Raw genomic sequence first — 25445 nt, 5'->3', positions numbered from 1 at the left:
AAAATCGATAGCATATTTATACTATATCGATAATTTATGAGTAATAAAACAAAAACTTATCGATAACAGAAGAATTACTCATCGATTACGTCCGTTCGGTGTCGGCTTAAAACATGCAGGTCCAGTCCTGCCAGTTTGTAGGAAAAATTTAAAAAAGAGCACCACACCACGGCGGCCGCCATAAAATCCTCAATTCTATTGCCGGCTGCACTTGGGGTAAAGACAAAGCTCCCCGATGTGGTCGCCAAGCCTGATGGTTTCTCACGAGAAGAAAATACAAGCCTGCCGAAACATTGCCCTCAGAACCGCTATGGGCTGTCTCCTTATGTCCCTAGAACACCATCTACACAGTGAGGCCGAGAGTACTCCGCATTAGGGAGAGAAATGAAATGTTGAACAAACAGTTTCCTTTGAATACCCAGAAACCTTGGCATCCTAATAGATATCTCTGCAAGCATTATGAGCAAATACGGCACCTGAGAACACAGACGTATATAGAAGAAAACCCCAAACAGGTCCTCAGTGATATCCACAAAAATGCGTCGGATCTCTGTCCAGTAATTGCCCGGCGAACCCCGTTCTTAAAGATAAATACCTTGACCACACAGAAGAGGAAATCATTATCTATAGGAAGACGCGCGTCACTCTAGCTCAACTTCGATATGAATACTGTAACACGATAAACTCTTACCTATCCAGATTCAACCCCGACATAAAAATGTATGTCCTGCTTGCATATATTGATAGTCATAAGTAAGACCAACTGAACCTTAATCAGGACTAGCTTTACCCGGCGTACGTTGTAACGCCCGAGATCGAATGGATGTTATTTTTATACTCAGTTGAGCAGAGCTCACAGAGTATATTAACTTTGATTGGATAACGGTTGGTTGTACAGGTATAAAGGAATCGAGATAGATATATACTTCCATATATCAAAATCATCAGTATCGAAAAAAAATTTGATTGAGCCATGTCCGTCCGTCCGTTCGTCTGTCCGTTAACACGATAACTTGAGTAAATTTTGAGGTATCTTGATGAAATTTGGTATGTAGGTTCCTGGGCGCTCAACTCAGATCGCTATTTAAAATGAACGATATCGGACTATAACCACGCCCACTTTTCGAAAATTTCGAAAAACCGAAAAAATGCGATAATTCATTGTCAAAGACGGATAAAGCGATGAAACTTGGTAGGTGGGTTTACCTTATGACGCAGAATAGAAAAGTAGTAAGTTTTTGGATAATGGGCGTGGTATCGCCCACTTTTAAAAGAAGGTAATTTAAAAGTTTTGCAAGCTGTAATTTGGCAGTCGTTGAAGATATCATGATGAAATTTGGCAGGAACGTTACTACTATTACTGTATATGTGCTAAATCGGATGAAGAACACGCCCATTTTTAAAAAGAAATTTTTTAAAAGTCAAATTTTAACAAAAAATTTAATATCTTTACTGTATATAAGTAAATTATGTCAACATTCAACTCCAGTAATGATGTGGTGCAACAAAATACAAAAATAAAATAAAATTTCAAAATGGGCGTTGCTCCGCCCATTTTCATTTAGTTTGTCTAGAATACTTTTAATGCCATAAGTCGAACAAAAATTTACCAATCCTTCTGAAATTGGGTAGGGGAATAGATTGTATGACGGTAACTGTTTTCTGTGCAAATGGGCGAAATCGGTTCAAGCCACGCCCAGTTTTTAAACACAGTCCACCGTCTGTCCTTCCGCTCGGCCGTTAACACGATAACTTGAGCAAAAGCCGATATATCTTTACTAAACTTAGTCCACGTACTTATCTGAACTCACTTTATCTTGGTATAAAAAATGGCCGAAATCCGACTATAACCACGCCCAGTTTTTCGATATCGAAAATTACGAAAAATGAAAAAATGCCATAATTCTATAGCAAATACGAAAAAAGGATGAAACATGGTAATTTGATTGGTTTATTGACGCAAAATATAACTTTAGAAAAAACTTTGTAAAATGGGTGGGACACCTACCATATTAAGTAGAAGAAAATGAAAAAGTTCTGCAGGGCGAAATCAACAGCCCTTGGAATCTTGGCAGGAATACTGTTCGTGGTATTGCATATATAAATAAATTAGCAGTACCCGACAGATGATTTTCTGGATCACCCTGGTCCACATTTTGGTCGATATCGCGAAAACGCCTTCACATATACACCTAAGGGCCACTCGCTTTTAAAACCCTCATTAATACCTTTAATTTGATACCCATGTCGCACAAACACATTATAGAGTCACCCCTGGTCCACCTTTATGGCGATATATGGAAAAGGCGTCCACATATAGAACTAAGGCGCACTCCCTTTTAAAATACTCATTAACACCATTCATTTCATACCCATATCGTACAAACACATTCTAGAGTCACCCCTGGCCCACCTTTATGGCGATATCTCGAAAAGGCGTCCACCTATATAGAACTAAGGATCACTCCCTTTTAAAATACTCATTAACACCTTTCATTTGATTCCCATACCGTACAAACACATTCTAGAGTCCCCCTGGTGCACCTTTATGGCGATATCTGGAAACAGCGTCCACCTATGGAACTAAGGATCACTCCCTTTTAAAATACTCATTAACACCTTTCGTTTGATACCCATATCGTACAAACACATTCTAGAGGCCCCCCTGGTCCACCTTTATGGCGATATCTGGAAACAGCGTCCACCTATGGAACTAAGGATCACTCCCTTTTAAAATACTCATTAACACTTTTCATTTGATACCCATATCGTACAAACATATTCTAGAGTCACCCCTGGTCCACCTTTATGGCGATATCTCGAAAAGGCGTTCACCTATAGAACTAAAGCCCATTCCCTTTTAAAATACTCATTAAAACCTTTCATTTGATGCCCATATCGTACAAACATTCTAGAGTCACCCTTGGTCCACCTTTATGGAGATATCTCGAAAAGGCGTCCACCTATATACCGAAGGCCCACTCGCTTTTAAAATTTTCATCAACACCTTTCATTTGATTCCCATATCGTACAAACACATTCTAGAGTCCCCCCTGGTCCACCTTTATGGCGATATCTGGAAACAGCGTCCACCTATGGAACTAAGGATCACTCCCTTTTAAAATACTCATTAACACCTTTCATTTGATTCCCATACCGTACAAACACATTCTAGAGTCCCCCCTGGTCCACCTTTATGGCGATATCTGGAAACAGCGTCCACCTATGGAACTAAGGATCACTCCCTTTTAAAATACTCATTAACACTTTTCATTTGATACCCATATCGTACAAACATATTCTAGAGTCACCCCTGGTCCACCTTTATGGCGATATCTCGAAAAGGCGTTCACCTATAGAACTAAAGCCCATTCCCTTTTAAAATACTCATTAAAACCTTTCATTTGATGCCCATATCGTACAAACACATTCTAGAGTCACCCCTGGCCCACCTTTATGGCGATATCTCGAAAAGGCGTCCACCTATAGAACTAAGGATCACTCCCTTTTAAAATACTCATTACCACCTTTCATTTGAACCCATATCGTGCAAACACATTCTAGAGTCACCCCTGGCCCACCTTAATGGCGATATCTCGAAACGGCGTCCACCTATAGACCTAAGGCCCACTCCCTCTTAAAATGCTCAGTAACACCTTTCATTTGATACCCATATCGTACAAACACATTCTAGAGTCACCCCTGGCCCACCTTTATGGCGAAAACGCCTTCACATATACAACTAAGGCACACACATTTTTAAAATACTCATTAACACCTTTCATTTGATACCTATATCGTACAAACAAATTCTAGAGTCAGCCCTGGTCCACCTTTATGGCGTCCATCCATAGAACTCTCTTAAAATACTCTTTAATACCTTCCATTTGATACACATGTCATACAACCACATTCCAGGGTTACCCTAGGTTCATTTTCCTACATGGTGATTTTCCCTTATTTTGTCTCCATAGCTCTCAACTGAGTATGTAATGTTCGGTTACACCCGAACTTAGCCTTCCTTGTTTCTGTTTTGTTTGTTGATAATTTAATTTTTTGTTCTGTAAATTGAATTGAATTTTGTACGCATATTTGGTGAAATTTCTGTTAAAACATTTTATTCCTTTATCTTATTGTAATGCATGTGGGTACACAATAGTTTTGGTTTATTCGTTCGGTGCAAAGATAAACAAATTTTTTGGTGTTCCAACTCTAGAGCAAGCAACATATAGCTGGCCATGGGAAAAACACGGACTCTCTAAATTTAATCCTGCAACAGTAAGCGATTTTGCTTGTGCTTTATTGATTGTAATTGCAAAAGCAAGGCGTACAGGAAACTGTAAGCGCTTAAAAATTAATGGCAAATCTATATGAATCATTGGGATCCGTGGTATGAGCACATCTTCACATTTGCTTTTACCGCTGATGATTGTTGCTTTGATTACATTCGGCATTTATTTCTAAATGCAAAGTCTGGTTCCATTGCACAATTTTGGTGGGTCTAAATTCCGAAGAAGCATGATTGGTGAGCCAATTTTCAAAGTTAATATATGCGCAGGCATTCCACGTGGTTCTAAAGAGTTTAGAAATTCAATTGGATAATTCACAATTTTATCTTCATCTGTAACTGTGTCGATCGATTTATATTTCGTCACTTCACTAGGAAATTGGTTTTGAATGCGATCATTGATTTTGTTAACATCATCATTTTTGGGAGCTCAGATAGTTCGTTCGCATAGCCAAAAAACAAAAACATTTAAATTTAAAATTCTTAGGGCCTCATTTTCTATTACGAAACGAACATTCGTGTCGCCTCAGAGACGAATCGATAGTGTATTTGCACTATGTTAACCCTTAATTAGGCGCATGGGGTCAGGGCAACTTCAGAGCGTACCAACGCTCTTTCTACCTTCCTCACTCCCCGCGGGGTATGCAAATTAGTCGCGTTCAGAACATCAACACGCGCGCACGCATCGCTGCACTTTAGAGCGCTGGCCCCATGCGACCAGTTACGTTCCATTTTTTGGCGGAGGTAAGTTTTTACTTTTGTGATTTGTTTGTGTGTTTATATTAGTATATTGTTTAATATTTATCTTTGTACGTGTGTTTTTTTATACTGTATGATTTCTTTATGTCTTTTTGAGTTTTTTTTATCCATTTTCTTTTTTTTTAGTTTTTTTTTTACTGAATTGAAATGCCTAACGACAAACATATATTGCAATATATAAAAGGAAGCCTGATATTTCAACTGAATTTTTCCCAACCAAAAATTGACCAGCATATAGTTCAGTTTTCGGATTTCATAATCAAATAACAACATCATCAACAATCTCCGCCACAATGAATTTGTGTAGAACCATGACCTTTCCAATTAATACCTCACATACCACTTCTCCTTTGACTTGGTTATACTCGCCAGTGACCGTACGCAACTTTGCTCCAGGTAATGGCTTTACTCTCCTATTGACCAAATCAGATCAGATTAAGGAATGAGATGCGCCCGTATCTACAGTCAGTACACGTTCTTTGCCATCGACATTCCCTCTGACGGTAAGACTGCTTGATTTCCTTCCAATTTGCGACACCGATATCACAGGACATCATTCAATAGCTGGGGCAAGTTTTCGTTCTTTACATCTGACACGCTCTTGCTCATCTCCAGCTTGGCGTTTACGGCCACCCAAGTTGGAACTACCAGGACCAAGATCGCAATGACGTGCAATGTGGTTGGGCTTCCCGCGTTTGAAGCATTTGATAACTCTTTCACTCCGATTTTGCGATCCTTTCAGCGCCTCCAATATTGCGTCTAGCCACTCTGGCCTTTGTACTTCCACACGGCGTGCTTTGAAAACTGGCTTACACAGAAGCGAAGCTGTTTCCTGAATCAGAGCATGTGATACCGTTTCTGTGAATGTAGGTTTTGGATTCGCATATGTAGCTCGTTTCGTTTCTACATCTTGTATGCCATTTATGAAGCTCTGGATTTTTACCCTCTCGGTGTATTCCACAGGTGCGTCCGCATTTGCTAGATGAGCCAATCTTTCAACATCCGAGGCAAACTCCTGCAAAGTCTCATTCGCTCTTTGGTGACGGTTTTGCAACTCAATCTGGTATATCTGTTTTCTATGCTCGCTTCCATAACGTCTCTCGATAGCGGCCATCAATGCTTCATAACTGTTCCGTTCGTACTCTGGAATAGTCTGTAAGATTTCCGCGGCAGGCCCTTTCAATGCCACGAACAGAGCTGCAACTTTATCTTCAGCATTCCAGTTGTTCACTGTTGACGTCTTCTCAAATTGGAGCTTAAATACTTGGAATGGAACAGAACCGTGAAAGGATGGTGTTTTTACCTTTGGATTGCTGCTGAAACAGCTGGGCGATTTAATTGCAACTCCTGTATACGAATCCGCTGAGCGGGTTGTGCGCTGGGCTTGGGACCCGCCACGTAAAACCATACTCCAATGAAATATAACAACAAGCCTCGGATAAATACACTCTCTATTGATGACGACCATGGCAAACGTTTGAAGGACAATGAATTGAGGGCATGCACCTGGAACGTCCGCTCCCTGAATGGGATTGGTGCAGATGCCCGGCTGGTTGATGTCCTCGTCAAAGCAAAATCTGACATCACCGCCATCCAAGAAATGCGTTGGACGAAGCAAGGAAGAAAGAAGATCAAAAATTGTGACATATATTGGAGTGGCCATGCGAATAAGCGCAGTTTCGGCGTCGGATTCGTGGTGGGAGAGAGACTTTGTCGCCAAGTGCTGGCGTTCACGCCTGTGGACGTGATATAAAAGTCGTGCTTGGCGACTTTAACGCCAGGATGGGCAAAGAAGGTGTTTTTGGCCCTACAGTCGGAAAGTTCAGCCTACACAATGAAACTTCTCCTAACGGGCTGAGGCTGATTGACTTTGCCGGTGCTCGAAACATGGTCATATCAAGCACGAGGTTCATGCATAAAAAGATACATCAAGCTACATGGCTGTCTCCTGATCGAAATACTCGCAATCAGATCGATCACGTTGTGATAGACGGACGGCATGCCTCCAGTGTTTTAGATGTGCGAACGATCCGAGGACCTAACATCGATTCGGACCATTATCTCGTTGCAGCCAAAATACGCACCCGCCTCAACGCGGCTAAAAACAAGGAACAAAAAACACAAGGAAAGCTAGACGTCGAAAAGCTTCAATCACAACAGACTGCCAATGATTTCGCAACTCGACTCTCACACCTGCTCTCTGAGGGCACAACTCATCCTGAAGGAATACAGGAGCAGTGGGAGCATATCTCCAAAGCACTTCATACTGCCGCCGAGGAAAAAATTGGTTACCGGCGGCCACGAAAAAACAACTGGTATGATGAAGAATGCCGCGTTGCAACCGAAAGAAAAGACGCTGCCTACAGGGCTACGTTAAAAGCGAGCGCGACAAGAGGAGTGTGTGAACGCTATCGTGAGTTGAAAAGGGAAGCGAGACGCCTTTTCAGGAAGAAAAAAGCAGAAGCAGAAAGGCGTGAGTGCGAGGAGCTTGAGCTGCTAGCCACCAGGAATAACGCCCGAAAATTCTACCAAAAAATACGGCGACAGACGGAAGGTTTTAAGACCGGGGCAAACTCCTGTAGGAATGAAAACGGCGACCTTGTAACTGATGTCCAGAGAGTGCTTAGATTATGGAGGGAACACTTCTCTGCTCTCCTAAATGGGGGCAGCAATTCACCGCGCAGAGATGAAGAACCCGATCCCGCAATCGATGATGATGGAATATATTTCCCCCCGCCCGATTATGACGAAGTTAGAATAGCAATAACCAGATTGAAAAACAACAAGGCCGTGGGCGCTGATGGATTGCCTGCGGAGCTATTCAAGTTCGGCGGCGAGGAGTTGGTAAGGCGCATGCAGCAGCTTCTTAGCAAAATATGGGCGGACGAAAGCATGCCCGACGGTTGGAATCTAAGTGTTCTTTGCACAGTCCACAAGAAGGGGGATACTGCAAAATGCACCAGCTATCGTGGAATCAGCCTTCTTAATATCGCATATAAGGTCCTTTCAAGTGTATTGTGCGAAAGATTGAAGCCCACCGTGAACCGGCTGATTGGACCTTATCAGTGCGGCTTCAGACCTGGTAAATCTACCATCGACCAGATTTTCACAATGCGCCAAATCTTGGAAAAAACCCGTGAAAAGAGAATCGACACACATCACCTCTTCGTCGACTTTAAAGCCGCCTTCGACAGCACGAAAAGGAGCTGCCTATATGCCGCTATGTCTGAATTTGGTTTCCCCGCAAAACTTATACGGCTGTGCAAAATGACGTTGAGCAACACCATCAGCTCAGTCAGAATTGGGAAGGACCTCTCCGAGCCGTTCGAAACTAAACGAGGTTTCAGACAGGGTGACCCCCTATCGTGCGATTTCTTTAATTTGATGCTGGAGAAAATTATACTAGCTGCAGAACTTAACCGCACTGGAACAATATACTATAAAAGCGTGCAATTACTGGCATATGCTGATGACATTGATATCATCGGCCTAAACACCCGCGCTGTTAGTTCTGCTTACTCCAAGCTGGAAAAAGAAGCGGTAAAGATGGGTTTGATGGTGAATGAGGACAAAACGAAGTACCTGCTGTCATCGAGCAAAGAGTCAGCGCATATGCGTCTTGGCAACCACGCTACTGTTGGCAGCCATAATTTCGAAATAGTAAAAGACTTCGTTTATTTGGGAACCAGCATCAACATTAGCAACAACATCAGCACTGAAATCCAGCGAAGAATCAATCTTGCCAATAAATGCTACTTTGGACTAGGTAGGCAATTGAAAAGTAAAGTCCTCTCTCGGCGAACGAAAATCATACTCTACAAGTCACTTATCGTGCCCGTCCTGCTATATGGGGCAGAAGCATGGACCATGACAACAGCAGATGAAGCGGCTTTGGGAGTGTTCGAGAGAAAAGTTCTTCGAAAGATTTATGGACCTCTGCGCGTTGGCGATGGCGAGTACCGAAGAAGATTTAATGATGAGCTGTACGAGCTATACGCAGACATCAACATAGTCCAGCGAATTAAAACGCAGCGGCTGCGCTGGCTAGGCCATGTTATGCGAATGAAAGATGATGCTCCGGCCAAGAAAGTGTTTCTATCGGAACCCGCCTATGGAAGCAGAGGTAGAGGGCGGCCCCCACTCCGTTGGAAGGACCAGGTGGAAAACGATTTAAACTCCCTTGGTGTGACCAATTGGCGCCGGTTGGCGGAGCGAAGGAGCGACTGGCGCGCCTTGTTGGACGGCCATAACCGTTTAGACGGTTAAGCGCCAATTAAGTAAGTAAGTAAGTATACGACGTCTCAAAGCTTCTATCTCGGCATCCATTTTGTCCTCGAGCTGTACAATGTTTGTACTCTGTGCTTCTAACTGCGAAGACATTTGTGCCACCTGCAATGATAAGCGCTCCTCTTGTGCTTCCATCTTGGATGTAATATGTGTCGACATTTCTGAAATACGCGTTTCTTGTGCTTTCAACTGCTCAGCCAACTGAGATGTCATATATGTCTTCTGTTCTTCAAGTTGAGTTTCCATCTTAGATGTTATACGTTTCTCCTGTGATTCTAGTTGGGATGCCATTGTCGATGTTTGAGCAGATATTGCAGCCAAAATCGTGTTCAAGTCTGTGCTCGTAACTGTCTGCGATGTTTCATTTTTCTCTTCAATTTTTGTTGTCTCCTCGCCATCAAGAGGAAAGACATACTCTTCCACGTCAATTCCCTCTAATTCCATTGCCTTTCGTAGTCGTGCCTGAAGTTCGAGTTTATTGCCGGTTGTATTCCATCCACGGCTCTCCAACTCCTTCAGTTGCTGGATCTTCAATTCACTCCACTTTGCCATGTCCAAGTTGTATTCGAAGTCTTCGGAATTTATTCAACAATTCCTTTTCTGACACCAATTGTAACGAATTTACTGCAATTCCCCTTATTTGCAACCTTCTGCTAACGTTCGAATCACTAAACTGTTGAATAAATAACTCCACTATTCAATAATGCAAAAAGGCCTTTATTAAAGTACTTCAGAATAACACTACTATTGCTCGCCAGATAGCGTCTTAAATCAAACTCATTCTCGTGCCTCTACTGTTTCTGCCTTTTATACTCTGTGATTTCTCGTTCGCATACTTCTAGGCGCTTCCATTTCTAGAATTTACTAGTTGGTTATCAGCAATAAAATTACTACGTTTATAGCTTCTCATATGCGCGTGTATATGTGAGCACAATTATAATTGCATACTTTTGGGAGCATCTCAGATAAGATATCTGCATGTGTTTGTGCGTCTCTTCTCCGCTGCGTGTACGTACATATGAGTAGACATAATGATTGATTTATGGATGTGCATACAAGTCACTGCTTAGCATCGGCTTAGAGATGATAGTATCCCTTAGTGTTGCTAATATTCGTCACAATATCATTTGACTATTGATTTCGCCTTCCTGTTTGACATAAAGTAATAAACGTAAAGGCCGAACGAAAAAGATAAAGAATACCATTGCTGGAGGAAATAATTTGGAGGCGAATCGTTCGTCTGAGCTTTCGCTCGCAATACAGAATGAAGCCCTTAATTCTGAAATATGAAAAACTTTCGTCTTGATCGAAGGAACCTAGAGCCAAAATTTGGTGATGATCGAAGTATGGCAAACACGTTTTCATAGGGAACACACACATAATTTAATTTTTATATATATAGATGTAGATAGACTGAAGCTAAAACATTTTTTTAACAGCGGCAGATTACTAAACGTCCAAAAGGCATAACAGCCAAACTCAACAATGCAGTCAAACTTCAGGTGTTAAAATAACTTCAGTTTGTACAGCAGCCATAGTTTTTCCCCATTCCACATTTTACTGGAGGTGTTAGGACTTAACGTCACATAGCTCCTTACCAATTTTTATTATCCTACCATTACGACATCCAGATATATGCAGTATAATATATTCCAGTTGTATGGGAGGTGCCACGCCCCCTTTTCCCAATTAATATTTCCTTGGTGTGTTAGGGATTGGCCACATATAACTCCTTACTGAATTTCAATGTTCTGTAATGTATACCTTCAAAGTTATGCAGTACCAAAGATTCCATTTGTATGGGAGGTGCCACGCCCCCTTTTTCCCAATTCCGCAATTTCTTGGTGGTGTTAGAGATTGACCTCATATAACTCCTTACAGAATTTCAATGTTCTGGCATGTATACCTTCAAAGTTATGCAGTACCAAAGATTCCATTTGTATGGAAGGTGCCAAGCCCCTTTTATATATCGAAATTATTTTTAGCCTAAAACCTTCCCGTTGATCGAAGGAACCCCCAACCAAAATTTGGTGATGATTGAAGTGTGGGAAATACGTTTCCATAGCGAACACACACACACACACCGAATTTGATTTGTATATATATAGATATAGATATGCTACGCCTCACATTTTTAGAATTTTCACGCGCCCAACGCTTTTATTTAATTGTCTGATCAACGCCCTAGATTGATGAGGAGTGTGATGACTAGTACCTAGGACCTACCTAATTATTTTCTAGCCTTTAATATTATTATTACTTAATTTAACTAAAAATTTTTTTTAAAATTATTTTTATCTTTTTTTTTCAATTTTTTAGTCTTTATTTAATTGCCTATTATTTCTCATTTTATTTAGTTCATTTAGTGACTCATTATTATAAGGACTCTTTCCTGACAATTTAAGTCAATAGTCCTAAGTCCTCAATACATAATCCTTCCAAAGACTTTACTCGACTCGGCACCACGTATGCTTGTCCCTCCTCCAACTCCAAAATATTTTGATGTCACTTCTACCGGACTGTATGTAATATTTGTTCCAGATATGAGCCAAATCGGACCACAAATACGAGTATTTTTAATATATCGATCCTTGCGCCACCTAGCGGCGATTTTTTTCATAAAGCGGTTTCTATTTTTGTATGTAATAGTGTTCCAAATTTGACCCTAATCGGACCACAAATACGATTTTTTGAAATATTTCGATCCATGCGCCACCTATCGGAGTTTTTTCTTATCATTGTATTGGGTTCTGAACTATATTCCAAGTTATCGGGAAGTTACTTAAATTTTAATTACAAAATTCGTTCACAACGGCAGACCGGCCGCTACACATAGCCAAGCTAAATAAAACCGTTTAAAAACAGGCGCTTTCAATGCCAGCTCAACATTTCATAGGGATTTGCATCACCGATTTCACCAAGTTATTAAAACAAGACAGTAAAAGAAAATTTAAGGGAGCATTGGCATAATTTTTCAGAAAATCAGGTAAAAGTCTAGTTGAGGGGCTGCTAATACGCTACCAAAAATATCGAGAGAGGTGTCTAACGACGCGTCTTGACATCAGTATTAATAATCCGAAGGCGGAAAATAAAAATTTTAACTCTTTCAAAAGATATTAACGAAAAACCGAAAAAAGACCCGCGGGTACCTCCGGAACCGGGGGTGGGATCCATAGTATTTTTGCGCAGAACACCTTTCTGCGTTGGCGGCCTTCGGCCGCGCTTATAAAAAATAACCCTGGGCTACGCCATGCCAAGTCCGGGTGTGTGGTATAACCGTGGCTACCGCCACGGTGATGCACAATTTTTTTTGTGGGCATGAACACAACAACAACCACATGAAAATCGCCAACTTCAACTGCAAATATCTCCGGACAGAGATACATTTTTTCTTTTCCGCCTTCGGATTATTGTTCTCGAGATTAATATGCGTCTTTTGACACCTCTCTCGATATTTTTGGGAGCGTATTAGCAGTCGACCCCTCAACTAGACTTTTACCGAAAATTAATATAGAACAATTAATGTTAGGGCTTCATTCTGTATTACGAACAATAGCTCAGACGAACGATTCTGTCTAGCAATGGTATTTTTTATCAGTTTTGTTCGGGCTTTACGTTTCTTACTTTATCCCAAACAGAAAGGCGGAAGCAATTGTCAAATGATATTTTACCATCGTTTAACATATATCAAATACACTAGCGATTCGTCTCTGAGGCGAAACGAACGTTCGTTTCGTAAAAGAGAATGGGGCCCTTAATAAAATGACCCAATTCGAACATGTTTTCAATTTTTCCACATTAAAAAGGCAGGTTATTCAAAATAAGTTGCCGATTTTTTTAAAAATTCCGGATTAGCTAAAAGAATAAACGAAATCAGTGATTCAAAATGCTTTATTAGGTTCAGTTAGCATAGAAAGATCCATATATAAAATAAGAAATACGTTTTTCAAGGCATTTTGCATTTGTATTGTTGTACCCCTGCAAAAAAGTTTGTAACTTTTTATAAAAAAGGGTTACCACAGACTAATCTCTTTTCGGACACAACTGTTATACAGTTACTCCAAACCAGGACTGCCTACTCTCAAGTGTTCGCCCGGAAACTCGATGGGGTTAAAATATCCCTTTGAAATGATTATCCCTTCATACATAATTAAGTTGAAAATATACGTATTAGAAGGGTTTGAAAACCATTCGAACTTATGTATGTTCAAACCTCTGTTGCTTATTTGCGGAACTATAAAATAGCGTCTGAAGCGTTAATTTCAATTTTCACCTGGTTTGGCATTTCGTAAAGGTGGCTGCTCTATCCCCAATTAGTCCCTTGGCGTGGATCATAATATCCAAATAAATAAAAATATAAGCCGCAATAACCTCCGAAGAGATTTTGTGCCGAGCTTCTCTTCCAGTTTGCGTGGCACTCCTTTTAATTCTTCCTACAAATTGGAGAGAGGGGCCTACCTGTCTCACGCCGACTCAGAACGGCTTCTACAAGGCAGATTAGTTTTCGCTGAGAAGCTTTGCATGGCAGAAATACACTCGGAGTGTTTGACAAATCACTTCCGAGGGTCCACTCCGCTTAGAAAACATTTTTTTTCTGATTGAAAAAACTTGTTTCACAATTTTTATTGTTGCTTCACCCGAGAATTGAACCCTGGACCGTGTGGTAGGCGGAGCACGCTACCACCACACCAAGACGGTCACCTATCTAAGCCAAGTTTAAATACCATCTACACGTTACGGATCCTGTTACAAATGTGAATATGTTGGCACATATATTTACCAGGTGAGGCTCTGACCTTCCTAAGAGTACTCAAAGTGGTAAAGCCAAAGCTTTTCCAAGACAGTAGAACAAATGACCGGGTCCAACTAGTTGGGGAACTGAAGTTACGCTGTCAACCATAATGAACGCTTATATCATAAGGCTGCGAAAAACATTTTGAACTGCACATAAAAACATTAACATCTTTCAACTATAAATTGCTCGTATTTTACTTCCAAATATCGTTTTTTTACTTTAAATTATTGTTTCGAACATAAACGTCTGCAAATTTAAAAAAGCGAACCCTATACCGTTTTACCATAAGTACAGCACTTGTATATTGAAATTATGTTGAGTCGCCGAGGAAAATGCGATTTTCATCCATGAGTTACGCAATGATTTTCACTTACACAGCTTATGATTTCGAGGGCGGCATCCTTAGCCGAAAAGTTACTCCTTAATGGTGATTGGAATAGTCTGTTGTGGGCTTTATAGCCCGGTAGCATGGAGCGCCAAAAACGTCCACCAGAAAGCCTTCGTAGCTCCACCTAGAGCTTCTATGAAGTGACGACGACGAAGGTATGAATTCGATGTTGCAGTCCTATAGGTTCTGTGCTGGAATACGGTATTTGGGCCAGGAGGCGCGGTAGCGACTGGTGGTCTGAATTGCTAGTGTTCGAACTTCGGAAAATGTAGCTCTTAAAAATAGAATAGGCCAGCATTAATGCTAATAGCTAAAACTGTGCCACGAGAATTAAGACTTAATAATAGATCACTAGCTGACCCCGGAAAACTTTGTTTTGCCCAAAATATATTGTTTTAGTGAATTAATTTCGAGACTTCTAGCAAAATGAAGCAAATCAGTGGAAGATATTTTCCAATGAAATTGAAAGTTAGTTTTCTGCGATAAACAAAAGCAATAAACTTACCTTTTTTGTCAAAGAAACATCACAATTGTTCCACTTAAATATTGAGAACTCGCACATTCGAATTAATATTTTTCGCAAACACAAGCTACAACTTTCCTACAGTCTGCAATTCTACAGAAAATTTTTAAGTGCACCTTTGTAACAATCTGCAAATGGTAGAACTAAAAAAACCGGGTTATACCACTTTTAAAAAGGCTTACCCACTCGTATTAGTTTTGTTGTTTGAACTTTGTGATTCTAGGAATGAGAGATTTTATTTGTTATGGTCTCTATGATCTAAGATGATATGCTGGGCTGACATCCACAAACATTAAATTTATTTTTTGTGTCCGAAATATCAATAATATCACTTAGAAATTAAAAATCCGCACAACGTTTCAACGCAATCGTACAACAAATTATGAAATTTAAAAGAATAAAGTAAGGCTGCGTAACTCTGTGCGGTGTTGAGTTATTGAGTTGATACCGAGCCTGCCCCCAAATTCCAATTTTCGATTAGCTAAAATTCCATCGCCAAAAATCTCTAAAACAAACTCAAGTGCGCAGAAAAGCATGCAATATATAGTACCATGTGGTCGATAGCAAATACCACCTAAGTATTAGAAGTTAGGCTGTTATCGCTTATGACTACATGGTACTAAATGCTGTATGCTTTTCTGCGCACTTGATTTTCTTTTAAAGATTTTTGGCGATGGAATTTTAGCTTAGCGAATGTTGGAATTTGGGGGCTGCTGCCACTGAAGTTAACACTGTTTCGTTATACCGTGGCGCAATCTGTAATCGAGAGTTGCTGCTATTGCTATTCAATACTGTGCGTAATACGCGAGCATGGGATTCACCATGTGGAAAGAAATTTTTCTCATATAAAATAGCATGGTTAATCCCATACCCACGAAGTAATGGCATAAAATATTGCTTGATAGCATGTTTTGAACCTTCTTGTTACTTCTAGTCACCCAGCGGTATAAAAAATACTCTTTACGAATGCCCTTATCAACAGCTTTCATTTGATATCCATATTGTATAAACACATTCTAGTGGTACCCAGGTCCACATTTTGGTTTCAAGACCCTAGCCACCCAGCGGTATGAAATATAGCCTATAGCCTATTCGGGTACCTAGATAATATACTTACAAAATTTTATAAAAGTCGGTCCAGTAGTTTTCAAGTTTTAAGCATCTGAACATACACTCACCACGATTCATTTTTATATATATAGATTAATAGCGGCCCTAAGTCGCCTTTGGGCTTGAACAGCAAGGAGCCACAAATGATTTAAAGAAATCGTGTCGACAACGAGTATTAGGCCAGACCATCTCCTTAGGTGAAAATATGCTCTACACGACTCGAAAGTGTGACCATTTTAAGTATTTCTATTTTTTTTTTTTCGGCACACGCAGAAGTACCATTTACTCAGACCGGGTTTAGGTTCGAAGCCTCCCTGGAGTCAGAGAATGAAGACCAGTCCATCCGTAAAGAGCTACTCCTGAAAACTTTTGAACGATCCACAAGATTTTAAGGGAAAGGCCCGGATCTTTCCGAAATGGCCAAAACGTCGATTTCCTTAAATACATAAATAAACAAAACCTTTCCTATATACAATTTTTTAAGTAAGAAAACCAAGTTATTTATAGTGATTATGCCGGCGCCGATAAAGTGATCGGCGTAAACCTCTAAAAACATAAAAAAGTCCATCTACTTTGTTTTTTTTTTTTTTTAAATCGGCGAACTAATGTCAAAATCGTACTGCGCCGGAAGTTCAAGTGTTAAATCATATTAAAAAGTAGCAACTAGCTTCTTTCCGGCCGACCTGGTGGCGATGAACAAAGCGTTAATAACTGCAACAAGACTCAATGCCTCGGGGCAGCTTGAGCGCAGATCATACGGCCATAGTAGTATATCGTCACCAAATACACAGGTTTACAAATTCAGGTCAACTTTTGGATCTGATCAGATAAGAACGATTCTTTACTATATTTGATATGCTGAATTCGAATCTGCGTTCAGTTTTTTAAGATTGATTCTAGTTTCCGAGTTCGCGCATGATAGCACCATTGTGCTGTTATAGCAGCTTTTAAATAGTGGCACTGCTTGATAAGGCATTTCCACTGTAACTGTAAATCGAAAACACTTATTTTTTATATTATTTCAACAGGTAATTGGTATCTTAACTGGGATGCAATCAGGTTTCAGCAAATTTTGTTGTTTTTTATGCTTGTGGGATAGCCGCGCAACTGAACATCATTATGTGAGAAAAGAATGGCAAAGCCGTACTCAAAATGAGCCTGGACAGCAAAACGTCTCTGCTGAACCACTTGTAAATCCACAAGATATTTTCCTGCCACCTCTTCACATTAAACTAGGCCTTATAAAGAACTTCGTCAAAGTATTAAACCGTGAAAGACCGGCTTTTCAGTACTTAGTCAAGTTGTTTCCTAAATTGTCATATGCAAAAACCAAAGAAGGAATATTTGTCGGACCTGATATTAGAAAAATAATGGCTGATAAAAAATTTACAAAATGTTTAACGCCCGATGAAGCAGCCGCATGGGCATCTTTTCAAAATATCGTTCACCACTTTCTTGGTAATCACAAATCCCCTAATTTTAAAGAAATTATTGGCGATTTGTTGGAAAATTATCAAAAGATTGAAGCTAGAATGTCTCTAAAGATGCATTTTCTGCATTCCCATCTCGATTTTTTCCCCGAAAACTTGGGTGATACGAGCGACGAACAAGGAGAGCGGCTACACCAAGATTTATCCAACATTGAGAGACGATACCAAGGATTTTGGGTTGAAGGCATGATGAGCGACTACTGTTGGACTCTAATACGCGAAACAGATACTAAACAATACAAAAGGCAAAGTTCCACCAATCTTCATTTCTGATTTGTTACTTTTAAGTTAATAAAATGAATATTATTTGACAAAAATCTTTAAAAATAAATTTATTGACTGTATTAAAATCTAGAATCAATCTTAAAAAACGGAATGAAGGGTCGGATTCAGCGTCATAAATTGTCTTAAAAACCACTTTTAGTTGCCTAGATCCAAAACCGTGTATACTTGTGATATTAGACGAACAGACTACCTAGTTCCCTACCTGCTCTTCTATGGGTCTCTTAGAGCCACGATGGAGGTAGAAGGGCGCTCAAATGACAGACGAGGCGATACACGTGTATACCGATGGTTCCAAAGTATAGGAAGGAGTAGGGTCTGAGGTATACTGCGCAGCTGCCAGATCACTAGTGTTCTTCAGGCGGAAGTAGTAGCAGTGACTCAAGTAGTAGAAACCCTGCAGGAAACTGCAACTGCGTAAATTTTTATACTGAGAGTAAAGAAGAATTAGCACAACAAAAGTGTGTTAGAGTGTAAGCAATCCCTGGAAAGAATCGGAATAGGCAAAAAATATACATCTATATTGGGTCCCTGGTAATATAGGAATAGATAGAAATGAAAAAGCGGATGAGCTAGCTAAACAGGGCGCAGAAGGCGAGAGCCGCACATAATCTACCAAGCAAGAAAGGCGCGGAACCAAGTGCGGGGATGCAAAGCGTCGAAAATCATGTGAGATCTAACGACCATAGATTAACAAGTTACCCGTATCATTGAAAAGATGGGACTGTAGGCTCATGATGTGTATTCTGACTGGACACTGCCTTCTGGCATCACATGCTTTTAAATTAAACCTTGCAGTGAGAGCAGATGTAGCAAGTGCGGGTTAGAGGAGGAAACGATCGAATACGTCTTGTGCTCGGGCCACGTGCTTGCCAGGCTAAGACTGGAGCTATAAGAAGTGGTGCAGATGTCAGATCTAGAAGCAGCAAGTGGTATAAGTCCTCGAAATCCTTCTTGTAATTGCCAAGTGGAAGGAGTTTTTTAAAACATAGGTCCTGGTTTCTGAGAGGGTTTTTCAGTTTGGTCGTTGAGCAAGCTTCTGGTAACACTACGGAATCATTCAGTCTTATGTGAGGTCCACGCGGACCAGCCAGTTCAACCTAAACTAACCAAATGGGTCAATTCAACCGATATTTCTGTAAATGTTTACACATCGCAAATAGAACTTACAAAAAAAATGTATGTGGCTTGAAATTTGTTTCTAATTGAAAAAACGTTTCTCTAAAGATTTTGATGTTGCTTTTTCCTAGCCTTGAACACAGGACTTTCGGTGTGATAGGCGTACCATGACACCACGGCGGCCGCTTAGCTGCGTCTGTTATCTTACCATTAGTAGTGCCGCCCTAAGAATACCAATGAAAACTGTTAAAATAGCAGATTAGCGTCCACGTTAGATTAACAGTGACTGTTGATATGACAGAGATTTCTGTGGCACGATAGTGTATAGAGCGCCGTGAGCGTAAATTTCTCATTAATATTAGCTGATACAATTGCATAATATTGACAGTTGTTCGCTGTTGAAATGACCAATAGCAAAATCAGTAAGATTGGTTTACTGTTAAAACAACAATTTCATACAAAATCTTCGAGCATATTTTTGTCTTACCAACATTTCGCACATAGAAATTAATATCACTCGTTAACTTGTTTGTTGATATTTTTCTATATGTGCACTTACGAATTAACATGCTAGGCGAGAAAACTTTTCGATTTCGAAAATAAGAACATAGCTGTATAATTTAAAAAAAGAAAAAAGTGAGATGCATTTGTTTACGTGATCTTTTTATTTATTGTTTAGGATATAACCGCATCTACAAAAAACGCTCTAGTGAATTCAAAGGAAGCCGCACTTTTTGGGGATGAAGTTCACAAAATTACTTCGAGAGATGGCAATTTACCATTTTCCCAGTCTAAGCCTATTGATATACAAAAATCAATTGTGCCCTCAGTGCCAATTGTACACAAAGTAATTGCGCGCGATTCATTTGTGCCTGATTTTTCTTTTATTGAGGAAACCCAGCCATCATTTACAAAAAAGGCAAGCATCCAAATCAATGATTCGAAATCTGAAAAGTTAAGTATTGTTGCCGCACTAGGAACTCAAGCCCAGAATGAGTTAGTTAAAAGAACCGAAGCTGAACGAAATGATGAAATGCAGGAACAGCGCGCTAAATCAAATTTGGGTGGTTCTTATTTTAAAGATTTCTCTGAAATTATGGAATCACATCCGACACAATCTGGCAGCAAATGGCACAGATCAGTTACCAAAAATCAGTTGCAGGGTGAAACGCGAAATACGCTTCAAGGAAACATTTGTAACTCATTTTTAAAAGATTTTTCAGCTGTAATGGAGTCACAACCAATGCAATTGGAAAGAGACTGGGGTCAAAATAACCTTTCAGTAAGCAAACAACAACAAGAAGAACAGCAACCAAAAACACCGAAAGCACAAATTACAGAAGAAATTGAGAAAAGCGAGAGTTGTAAATATTTATTTAAAGATGCCTAATTAGTTGTATCAACGCAATCAGCGCTCGGTCAAAGTAAACTAAACATGAACAAATCTGATTCTACAGCAACAATTACACCACCCATAATTACAACCAGCTCGATACCAGATGCGTTACAAGCAAAGTTGCATGTTAATGATAAATCAGATTTAGGCAACTTATATTTAAAAAATGTCTCATATGTACCAGAATCTCAACCAATAGCAAACAATAACAATTGGCTTTCAAATAAATCAGTCTGGAGTAAAATAAATCCACCAATGCGAAGTAACGATTCATATTTGAAAGATTTCTCATTGACTTTGGAAGCGCCACCACCACCAACACAACAAATTGAATGTAAAACGAAACAGCCAGCTGAGAATTTTCAAAAGTTAACGGCTAATCCAACACTAACAACAACATCAACAAAACCATTACTTTTTCTAAACTCCTATATGAAAGACTTTGCTGGTTTTGATCAAATGAGTATGAAAAAGAGTACATCCCTTTTGACTTTTTTGAACGAATCATAAAAATATCAACACCGTTCCAAAATCCTCAAAATTACTTTTTCTAGGTAACTGTAAGATAAGGGGGCAAGCTGCCAAATAATCACAATTAGCAACCGCAAATCGTTTCTCCACCGAAAAATCATTTGAGATGAACGCGGAAACAGCAATGTTCGCTACGAATATAAGCATGATTAAAAATTCTACTTTATTGCCAACGAATGAATTGGCTAACATTCTACAACCACCAACACCCATAAAAAACAGTCATTACACATTAAACCACAGCACGATACAGATTTTAAAGATGAAAAGAATAGCATATAACGACAACATCATTTCAAAACCCCACCAATGTCAGTTAATAAGGTGCTACCAGCAACGACAAGTGCACCAAATTTCTTAAAGCAATCACATTTCGTTAAAGAAAATATTGCAAACACTTCAAAAGGTGCTGTGCCAAAAATAAAACAAAGCAATGAAAGTAAAATGCCACAACTTTTGGGTAGCAATATTAAACAAGCAAATAAGACACGTGCAAGCATAGAGATATCGTTAAATGATCAACCCACAACGGTTGGTGCTGCTGTTACTGATGATGTAGAAATGAGCATATATTTTAAGCATACACCTAAAACGCCAAAAATACAACAACATGTATGGAATGAAAGCTCACCGTCCCCAAAAACCCATTCAGGAAATGTATACGTACATCGTGATGTAGATATGAATATAACAAATCAAGTTATCGATCATATAAATGTTGATACAAATGTTAATCCTTTTAATGGCGATCTACAAACTGCATTCTTAGAACAAATTGTTTTTGTTTTTATCGGCCTATTGATAAATGATTCAAGGTTCGATTCGAGCTCAAGGCCAGAACAATAATTTTTTTCTAATGATAATTATTGTTATTTTTTAATTTTTCTAAATTTGAAAAATTGTATTTTGTTTTTGGAATAGTAAGTAGAAAAATTTTCAGACAACCTGCCATAGCTGCGCAGATAGATCCATTTTGAAGGGTGCTAAGCCTTCATCATCAGTACGCTTTAGGCACGCTGCACTAACCATTTAGCTATACAGCGGTGGTTTGTTTGACTGGCAAATTTGCTACTTCTATTCCTTTTACCAACTATATTTATTCAGTGTTGCGCCATCTGGTGCAAATCACTGATAATGCTGGATTTTTGTTTATTGTCAATTACTTTGTTTGACATTCCCAAGTTCTCATGGTTTATTAACAATTGTTTTTGTTTTTATCGGTCTATTGATAAATGATTCAAGGTTCGATTCGAAAAATTTTCTACTTACTATTCCAAAAACAAAATACAACTTTTCAAATTTAGAAAAATTTAAAAATAATAATTATCATTAGAAAAAAATTATTGTTCCGGTCTTGAGCTCGAATCGAACCTTGAATCATTTATCAATAGGCCGATAAAAACATAAACAACTGTTAATAAACCATGAGCACTTGGGAATGTCAAACAAAGTAATTGACAATAAACAAAAATCCAGCATTATCAGTGATTTGCACCAGATGGCGCAACACTGAATAAATATAGTTGGTAAAAGGAATAGAAGTAGCAAATTTGCCAGTCAAACAAACCACCGCTGTATAGCTAAATGGTTAGCACAGCGTGACTAAAGCGTACTGATGATGAAGGCTTAGCACCCTTCGAAATGGATCTATCTGCGCAGCTATGGCAGGTTGTCTGAAAAATTTTCTACTTACTATTCCAAAAACAAAATACAATTTTTCAAATTTAGAAAAATTAAAAAATAACAATAATTATCATTAGAAAAAAATTATTGTTCTTAGAACAAATTTATTTTAGTCATTATATTAAGGAATTACCAAATTGTACGATGGTTGGACATGTTTCGCGCTTACATGGTGCGGCTAAATTCAAAATTAACGATATTCAATTTGAAGTTATTAAATTGGTGGGCGAAGGAGCTTATGGTGCTGTTTATTGGTATACACATTTATCATTATTTTTAAAGTTGAAGTAGCTCAATTCGAAACAAAAAAATATTTGCTAATGCTTACTTAGGCTCTTTTGACCATTAGCGTTTGGTGCAAATAAAAACAAACTTATTTCACCATTCCAACCCGACGTTTCGCTAGTCTCTAGCTTTTTCAAGGGCAATCTGTTTATTTTAATAACAAAAAGCAATACATTAATATAAAAAAACAGAAAAGGCATAAGTGCGTAACATTTCAATATTAGTAATCACAGTATTACATACAAACAAATATCACAAAACAAGAGGCAAAAACACTTTGAATAATATAACACGATTTATATAGAAAACTCACATAATTGGACTATTTAAACAAATTTGTTAGAACTAAAATTATTTTCGGTACCATTCCATAGTGGTATCATTGTCATACTAAAACGAATTAACATTAGAGACAGAGGGTGTAGGCAGCAGCAACGTCATCTGTATCTTCCTTTTTGTTCATTGTTTTGTCACTTCTTTTCAATATTCGCTGGCTTTCTAATGTGTACCTGGCTTTTCCTTGTTTATTTTTGTCTATGATTCTTGTTTTGTAGATCAGCTGCGTGCCCAGTTTGTATTGTTTGTTGACATAATGCTGTGCTTTGTTTTTTCTTTCGTATATCTGCTTCATTTTCTGCGAGCCGAACTCCTAGTGGCCGTTTTGTTGTTCCTATGTATATTTTCTTGCATTTTTCATTTTCATTGCCTTCACATGTTTTTTCATAATTAACGTTGTTTTGTTGGAGATTTTCAATAGGGCTTTTTGTTTTTGTGAATATCGTCGATAATGTATGATTGGACTTGTAGGCAAATGCAATTTTGTGTTTGTTGTTGGTTAGCGTTTTGCTGAAGTTCTCCGTAAGTTTAGGTGTGTATGTTACGCTAAAGTATTGTTTCGTTTCTTTTTCTCTTTGTATTGTTGTTTTATTTTGTTCGTTTTTTATTTCCATTATTTTGTGATCAACTAGACTTTTTATTAGAGTTCCCGGATAATTATTATTTTTAAGGATTTCGGTAATTTTTCTGTTATCGTGATATGCGATCACGGGTCGAAAACTATTTTCACTCAAACTAATCCAACAACAACGTCTTGTCCATTGTTAACATATGAATGTATGCCACTGATCTGATTTACCATTTCAAAGCTATTGTGAATTAAAAACTGTTTTCGATCACATATCGTAAAATAATAATCGTAAAAAACTGAATTTTGAAAATTGTTTAAATAATATTGATACCTTAAGTCGACTTGGGCTACTCTAACCAATTGTAACAAATATATGTATTCATACGTACTAGACCTCTGTATGAATTCATACAATATTGTAAGCAAACAAAATACAGCAGATTTGATTATTCTAATTTTTATGCAAAAATCCAGCAGTTTTAATTCTTATACCCAACGCAAAAAATTTGTATTTAGCTATCTCCGTCCGCCCGTTCGTTTACTTGTTGTTATGGAATCGCATCTACAGTGGAGCAGCAAGGAAGGCAGTCGGCATGATCTAGTGGTGCACTGTGGCTAGTCATGTCGGCTGGGCGGGGTTCTTGCCAACCCTTCTGTCCTGCGCCATAAACAGAAAAAAATCCTATCATGCCTTAAAAAAAACCGACAGAAGCGCAGAGACGACTTAAAACGCTTAAAATTGGAAAGAAAACGACATCCGGTCGAACCGGATGCCACGGACAGACCGTTAAATATTCAAATCAAAATTCAAAAAAAAAAAAAAAAATCAAAAGGACAAACGCAAAAGAAGATTAACGAACCGGAAATGACTGGTTACTTTGGCTGAAACAAAAACATTAAATACTGAAAAAAAGCTGGAAAGGGGTGGAAAAGAAACATGGCGAATATACATAAGGGGCGCCGCGGGTGTTGTTGTGACGCCCAGTGCTTAGTCCCACCCTCAAAAACCATGACCACCGACGCTAATTTCTCGGTGGCCCCTTACCTGGAATACCTAAGTGCCTTCTAAATAAATAAGGACATCAGCATTCCCATTTATAATACAATTCATTATTAAACTTAGTTCAAATGTATACTTAATCAATATCAAGTAACCCTCTGAAGAATAAAACTAACTAATGGTCAATCTTCCAAAATCAAGATCAAAACCTGGTTCATCATTGCTAGTTAAGTTGAACCTATCTTTTCTTGATATCATCGGGCAAGGAGGTAAGGCAAATTCTAAATCTGTTTGGATGTTGATTTTGTAAGATGATATTCCGTACAACCGTACCGATATAATGTCTCAACCGATTGCCACAATGAGGCTGGCCTTATACTAAGAACTTACTTGAAATATTATAAAAACCCCTAAGGCATAAGAAAGAAATTTCAAATTTTAGGGGTTACAAAAATGTGCGAGATTCTGACTGAGTTATATATTCCGTTTGACGTTTAACACAGCAGACTGTTGATTCGAAATAAACTGACATACTAAAACTAGACTAGTTAGATTAATATCCTAACGTTTAACTGTGCTCTTCATTTAAAGTTTCCTATACC

General features: G+C 38.9%; 3 protein-coding genes across 3 annotated transcripts in view; all 3 read left to right on the top strand.

Annotated features, from left to right (window-relative positions):
• LOC137249687 (uncharacterized) overlaps positions 1-20432 on the top strand; it is a 125539-nt gene extending 105107 nt beyond the window's left edge. The window contains exon 4 of the mRNA XM_067781419.1: positions 19721-20432. Coding sequence (XP_067637520.1) covers positions 19721-20431 — 711 coding nt within the window. The 3' untranslated portion in view covers position 20432. The remainder of the gene's footprint in view (positions 1-19720) is intronic.
• A 44-nt stretch (positions 20433-20476) lies between these two features.
• LOC137249689 (uncharacterized) lies at positions 20477-20947 on the top strand. Its single transcript, XM_067781421.1, has one exon. The coding sequence runs from the start codon at positions 20477-20479 to the stop codon at positions 20945-20947; it is 471 nt and encodes a 156-aa protein (XP_067637522.1).
• Positions 20948-21277: 330 nt separating this feature from the next.
• LOC137249688 (uncharacterized) lies at positions 21278-21814 on the top strand. The gene has a single exon (XM_067781420.1). It carries the CDS (start codon positions 21278-21280, stop codon positions 21812-21814), a length of 537 nt encoding a protein of 178 aa, XP_067637521.1.
• The last annotated feature ends 3631 nt before the right edge of the window (positions 21815-25445 follow it).

This window comes from Eurosta solidaginis, chromosome 4 (assembly GCF_040869045.1).
Source record: "Eurosta solidaginis isolate ZX-2024a chromosome 4, ASM4086904v1, whole genome shotgun sequence".
Lineage (NCBI taxonomy): Eukaryota > Metazoa > Arthropoda > Insecta > Diptera > Tephritidae > Eurosta > Eurosta solidaginis.
The sequence above is the reverse complement of the archived record's forward strand: the minus strand, read 5'-3'. Positions and strand labels throughout refer to the sequence as shown.